The sequence below is a fragment of the Limulus polyphemus genome, unplaced genomic scaffold (genome assembly GCF_000517525.1).
Source record: "Limulus polyphemus unplaced genomic scaffold, Limulus_polyphemus-2.1.2 Scaffold2331, whole genome shotgun sequence".
Lineage (NCBI taxonomy): Eukaryota > Metazoa > Arthropoda > Merostomata > Xiphosura > Limulidae > Limulus > Limulus polyphemus.
In genome coordinates this window covers 104,695-112,047 of record NW_013667941.1, presented here as the reverse complement: position 1 = coordinate 112,047, position 7,353 = coordinate 104,695, and the positions used below count along the sequence as shown (strand labels likewise).

At 34.7% G+C, this 7,353-nt stretch overlaps 1 protein-coding gene across 4 annotated transcripts in view; it reads left to right on the top strand.

Moving 5' to 3' along the window:
• LOC106466645 (UDP-N-acetylhexosamine pyrophosphorylase-like) overlaps window positions 1–7,353 on the top strand; it is a 70,296-nt gene that overhangs the window by 18,834 nt on the left and 44,109 nt on the right. For 2 of the 4 annotated variants that reach the window (XM_022394697.1, XM_013926936.2), the window contains exon 2: window positions 3,805–4,083. In XM_022394697.1, coding sequence (XP_022250405.1) covers window positions 3,807–4,083 — 277 coding nt within the window. In that variant the 5' untranslated portion in view covers window positions 3,805–3,806. Of the gene's footprint in view, window positions 1–2,624; window positions 2,762–3,191; window positions 3,328–3,804; window positions 4,084–7,353 lie in introns of those variants that run through there. The other 2 variants (XM_022394696.1, XM_013926937.2) reach the window with 2 other exon arrangements.

Below are 7,353 nucleotides of genomic sequence, written 5' to 3'. Positions count from 1 at the left end.
TGGGGGTAGCTGGTATATATATAAGACGGTCACAACGTGACGGAACAATGAGTAATTGAACTGCAGTCAGAGAATGTGTAATTGAACTGAGTATTGTTGAAGTCGAGCACGTGAGACGTTCGTTGAGAATTATAGCGTTTGTTATAGCGCGACTGTTGAAATTAAGTGTATCGCAAAGTTAAATTCATAAAGAATAAACCAGTTTTATTAAGAAAGGACTTGTGTCGCTAAAGTTTCGTCGGAACGGATTTACGGAAAATTAACTAACGAACGGAGATGTAACAATATTTTTCTAGAGAACGTAACAATTTTATGCAAATCTGAACAATAATAATGATGGTAGATTCTGTTTGCAACATATTACGTTTACAAACGACTATGATGTGAAATTCGTTATTTGTAATTGTAGTTAAAGTATTCACTCAGCGAACTCAGACAAAACAAACTCTGTCTACAAGACCTCGGTTTGGTACAGGTTTCCAAAAAAAAACAAAAAAAAACGACCTTTAGAGCAGTACCGAACATTAATAAATGACACTTGATATCCGCCAAAGTTCATACTGTTTATCAATGTTTTTTCGTTAAAGATAATAATTTTTTGGATGTAAAGATACAAGTTTGACAAAAGACTACGTACGTCCTGTTCGTTAGAGAAGACGCGGATCTTGGAAATAAAACTAAAAGGGTAGCTACATTTGGAAAGTGTAAGAATCTTACCAACCCACAGGCATTTTGTAAAATCACATTGTTGTACCGTTGTTCTTTCGTTGGGTGAGTACCTTTAAATTATTTGGTGAAAGTAAATCGAAGTACAGTTCACGTAACGATAACAAATTAGTTTATTTCTTCCTTAATGTTTCTACATTTTGTAAGTTCTAGGCCTGAGTTTACAAGTGATGTTCAAACGGAAATACCTCGCTAAACGGAACTACGACTAGTATTTGTACATTTTTGCGGCTGATCGATCAAGTAACTGAATAAACGCGATCACTAGCACTTATTGTAATACTTCACTGGACTAAACTGATTGACTCAAAACTCATTCACTATTAACTTCCATGTACTGGCTCACTCGAATCTATATATGATATCTCACATCTAGGCTTTTATTGAAGTTACTGGACATCATCTAAAATTCTGCCGCTAACAATACATGATCTTAACTTAAAGCGTCCTCTAGCTAAATTTAAATTAAAGCATTGAAAATATAGCTCACAGTAATATGCTCGTTATTTTATTAACACTATCTAGGTAAAAATTACGAGGAAGGATTTTGACATACGCTATTTATTGTAAGATACAATAACACAATGCTAATTAAATGTATTAAATAAACAAGCTATTGGGTGTTGCATGTGTTTAATGGTCCATCTAAACAATGAACTTTGCTATACAGTTGTTAAAAGTTGGCTTTATAATTTGATTATTTCACTTCATGAGGGGGCAAGTATAAAAAAATATATAGATATAGTGAGTCTTGTAACCATCACACTTACATTGTCGATATTTTATTGACCCAGGTCGACCTATATGATGTAATTAATTAATGTGCTAGTAACAAAGTATAATATTGACATAGGTAAAATCCTAGTCGTCATGATTTTTGCTTAACAAAGCCTCGGGTAAGTTGTACCTAAAATATGTTATATTACTTCATTCTAGCGTGTGCATCATGATGTAGCTAAATAAGTCATATTACTTCATTCTAGTGTGTTTATTAGTGTTGATTAATTCACTGCCACCGTTCTTATGATCCATTAAGGAATCAACTCCGTGTATTGGGATTGATTTAGCTGAATGCTTTAATATTAAATCAATTTAAATATGGAATTTATTCAACCTTATTTTTACAAACAAGTGTTTATACTCCCACCAGAAACTATTCAATTCTTTATGCAGTCAGTTAATGTAACAATTACACAACTAGAAACAAAATCCTGCGATGTTGCGTCGTAACATTTATCTTCTTTTTTTGTTAGTTATTCGACATCTTTCTTGATCTACCTGATAATAATTCCAGATAGAGTTGATAATTCCTTTTGTGAAATCATCATCTGGCTTTATTTGTCAAAACATCGTTTTATTTACATTTATTATTGCTACTATATAAAATAAGCGAGAATCACAAACCAAGGAAACTTTCATCTCAGGTAGACTAAAATCCAGTCTTTATGATAGTTTCAGAGCCACACGTAGCTTAAAACCTAGACTTTAGAACATTTCAATTATAGAAGTATATCAAAATGATAAATTCCCGAAAGTGTTATACTGCTTCAAAGTTTATCTGCTTTGGCTGCATCATTTTTATCTCGTAGTCATATATATATATATATGTATATAATACAACATCAAGAATAAAGTGTCTCAAATGTATCTGTAATGTGCAATATCATTATATGCCCACCAGGTCAAGTTCACAGACTCATATCCATTCATCCTTGACCTAATGTACTAGTAGTAAAAACAAGCAGACGTCCTCCTTTAAATATGGAAGTTTCTTAATAAATAAGCCTGATCTGTTACTTCCTAAACACCGAGTTCAGAAGACGGCGACCTTGACCCATCCAGCTTTCGCAGATGAGAAAGTGCTTTTAAACATAGTCCGAGTGTGGCCTAGATGTTACTATGTAAATCCGAGAATTCGTGATTGACGCGTGATTATCCTAAAACCGCGCTTCATACTTTGTGGCCGTGGATGCTTCATAAGAGTGACGGTCCAATCTCACTATTCGGTCAGACATAAATAGCCCAAAAGTTGACGGTGGGTACTGTTGACTATCTGCTTTCTTTCTGGTCTAGCAGTTTAAAATCAGAAACAATTATATTCAGATGACCCTTTGTGTAACTTTGCGCCAAAAACTCAAACAAAGAAGTATTTAAGCATAGCAAAACAAACACAGAAAATTTAGAGGTATATGGCGGCTTTGGCCTTATTTTTTATCCATATAATCATGTATACACATAAGTAAACGAAATTTTCAACTCCCAGCAACGTCACGCACCATAAACTCAGTGCCATGATCTCATATCTACATATACCTTGAATGGGTTCATGACAAACTACAAATCTCGAGCTGAGTTGCACGTGTTCCAGGAGACTAATGCAGTCCTGGAAAGAAATTGAGCCTGTTTCAGGTCTGACGGGGATTTATTCAGGACATGACACAGTTCGACGGCATTCCAGCGGCCTTGTGACTTCACTTACTTCCCATTCGCTTACCTGGCCCCTGGGGAGGTAGCACGCTTTCGATATCTTGACAAGCTGGTCAGTCTGGAACGATTGCAGTACACTAACCAGGTGCTTTTGAACATTACTACTGGGAAAAGGTAAATCTTGAAAATGTTTTAAATTAAATATTAACATACACCCTCATTTGTCAATTGGTTCTGAAAGGAGGAATCACTGAATATACGAGAATATCTTATTGTATTATTTCCACATTTTCTGTAGAGTTTTATTTATCTTTGAAAGCTCTGCATCAATTTCTGTGAAATTGTGTCACGTGTTTGCACATAAGCATGCGGTTACACCTGTAACCTGGTTAGGTGTAGTTATCCTATCTTAAAACTGTGCTGAAGTTTTAGCAAAGTCTGAAGAAGCTGAGATCATGTGAAACTGTAAACTGTGGGGTAGTTAACGGTAACTATATTTAATTAACAGATTATTCTTGACTCTTACTGATCATTTACAGTTATGTTCATTTTACGTCTGATTTCAAACTTTCGAATTTATATGGCCAATCGTGGCATGTCACTTAGATGTTATTGTGCACTTCTCAGTTCTTATTATTTTTAACTTCGCAGGTATGGACGTAAAGACTTTACAGGACAATCTGGCTTATTATGGTCAAGAACACCTGCTGAAATTTTGGCCATCTCTGACTGACGAACAACGCACCTTACTGTACGATGATCTAGCTAGCCTAGACCTGGCCGAGGTGACAGAAATCTTCCAGCACTGTAATATTACACCCTCTGAGGAAAATGGGAAACTGGATGAGCTCCTCCAGCCGATCCCTTCCGAGCACCACGGGAGTTTGTCTCGCACCAGCCCTGATCTTCTCGACATTTACCGGAAAGAAGGTGAGTGGTTTCCTCTCAGGTTTACTTTCGAAACAACTTTCCCTTCAACTTCCACTGCTCAGTTTCAAATAAACAATATACAGTCATTGTTTCTTAGTGAAAGCCTCGCCTCAGGCCACGTCCTAATTCAGATCTTATTCACTTTTACGACGCTTCTTTCCAGTATCTTTACTTAGAAGGAGGCTTATCAAGAAATACATTAAAGTATTACGTTGGAAATGTTATTAGTGTTATTTTATATTTATCGCTAGTCAGTTTATCATCATTGAGCCAGTTTTTGTTTATGACTTTAAAAAAAATGACAATATGCTGGTGTTATTTGATCTAGTCACACAAGCTATAAAAGATCTCTATCCTTTTGATGCACTGCTACACAGAATGAAAGTCTTTGTTTCAGTGTGCAAACAAGGTTTCTAGGAAATACATCTAAGCAAAGAAAGTACACTTCTTACACAAATATATATTATTTTCACGTATTTAATCTAAAGAACAGATTTTTAAAAAGACACAACAGATCACCGTTAGCTTTAGAAAAAGAACGACCAGATTTTAAATCTAATGGTTTATGGTCCCCATGCCGCTTCTGCAAAAACTCGCTCTGCACTTAGGACTTGTGAGTACGCTATAAGTATTTGTAATCTGTTGTTAAGCCTGATGACGACTCCTGAAGTGGGTCGAAAGCTAGCTCCAATTAAAAAAAAAAGAACAAAGATTAAATATATGAATGTGTGACAACATATTTTTACGAATTTTCGTTCTGATAAGTATCTGTATTTATGGCATAGCTACTAAGGCTATCTGCCGCCGTTTCTAATTTTGAACCATTGACCAGAGGGAAGTTAATTAGTCAGAAGCACCCTTCCACCCATGTTAATGGATTGGCTGTTATTGTTAAACGCTTAAATGGTAGAGAATATTATGATTCGAACCCAGCTCGCCAGTTCTAAAGTCCACAACTCTACCACAGGGCCAACCGTGCCACAAGTTATAAGATTGATGGTCCAATGCCATTGCTATTTGGTCAGACAAATGTAGCTCAAGAGTTAGCGATAGGTGCTATTGACTAGCAGTTCAAAGTTATGGACGGTTATGCGCAGATAGCCCTTGTATAGCTTTTCATGAAAGTTGTAAACAATTGATAATAAAAACTGACTGTTTTAGATCATGAATATAAACTATGAGGGAAAATTATTTAAGAAACACAACAACCACAATAAAATCACTATCTGAATCATTAAGTTATCGAGGAAATAATACAGCGCCAGTCACGGTTTTTCTATCATTCTTTAGCAGTGGTAGAGTAAAATGACAAAATCATGACAGATGGCTCTTAGTAAAATCTTATAAAATTTTGTATGACAGTAAAACGTTTTATTTGTCTTGTACTTGAAAATTTTCAGTGCTCAGCACGATCAACCCCCCTGTTACTAAGACATTAAACACACTCATATGGACACCTTGCGTACATTTTATACACAGTTTTTATTTATGTTATCCACGTATTTATTAAATAGAGTAAGTGAATTATAATTCTTCTAAGAGATTGTAAACTTTTTCTAATAATTAAAAAGTACATTTCGGCACATAATATTCTCATGTTGGTAATCAAAAGGTTAACTTCGTGTAAGGAGGGACTAGAATTACTCAAACGTTGCGTGAAGAGAATGCTTTGTGTTACGTATTGAGAATTTGAAATAATCCAAGGCCGCGTTAAATAATTTAACTTTTTATAGTTGAGACGTGCCTTGGGTTTAGGTTTAGAAATATGCCGGTGTTTTATTTAATTTACGCTATTTGCCAACAAGACTGATTCACTACCGTTTTTTTTTTTTTTTTTTGGTTTTGACGCAAATACGTTTTAATATATATATATATATATATACAACACTATAATTTACAATAGCAACTATTGTGAAAAATTATTACAAACAAAGTTTTATAGACAGAAATTTCTATAACTTACAAATAGCCTAAAACCGTCTTCCTAGTTCTGAGTCTTCTTGATATCCAGCGAGTTGTACGCATATATCATTTTGGCGGGAAGCTAGCTAGCTTTGTCAGGCACTGAATTATTGGACGGTTGAAGTAAGATAATATTTTCAATTATGTCCGATGAGAAATTAGTAATATTCTTGGAGAGATATTAACGTTTGATGGGAATTCACTAACGTTAGAAATTTATAACTGTTCCTGGTTTAATGTTGTATATTTTCCGGTTGATAGGGGTTAGCAAAATCACAGTTTATAGCTTACACTGTTATAACAGTTTCATAGTAGACCTGTCTGTTCTCTGTTGTGTGCTGCTTTTTTTGGCGTGATGTCTTGCTGTTTTTTTGTCGAGACACACTTTCTAGAACCTTCTCATTATACCGGATAAGGAAATGGATAATATTGTTGATTTCTGTTCACGAATGTTCTACAGTCATGGAGAATATGCGGGAATTTCACCATACATAACTAACACAGTAAGCTATACACGCCCTCAAATATAAACAAATATACAAACAAATGTTGACATTAAAATAAATATATCACAAATTCGTTATACGCAACACATATCTGATAATACACGTCATGCCTATTTCTAAATACAAATTCAATCCAAACAACATTCATATTAAAAATAAATACATAATAATAAATTCGTTACATTTGTTTGTTTGTTATCACACACAATGATATACAATGGTCTATTTGTGCTGTGTCCATCATGAGTGTCGAAACCAGACTTTTAGATTTTTTATATGGAGAGGAGGCAATGAGTTAATTTGGAGGGTGGGGCGGAAGTGGTGGTCACTGAAACAGTTTTTTGCCTAAGTTACATTAGGTTACTATATGGTGAGTTAGAAAGGACTCAAAACCCCCATAAATATTATTTACACATCTCCATTATAAGATGCGTAAGTGTATTTCTTTGGTTAGCTGACCCAATCTGTGCTGATGAGCCTTCAATAAGCGATACTGCAGCTCACAGCAGAGGGCGCGATCAATCAAAGAATGCAATAGACCTCTATGCCACAGATTATATTTTAAATTTTACCTTTGGTGATAAGAAAATAAATCTGTAATATAATCATTAAAATCGTGCATACGGTTGTGTAATAAAATGTATTGATAAAAGTATTATGTCACTTGGCTTAATACTGGTATTAAAACTCTTGTTGTACCGAAAGACGTAGCATGGTAATTTTCTATATATATTGTTATAAATCAACACACAAATTTTCTACTATTTACAGGTACGTATTACAAATGATTCTCTCAAACAAC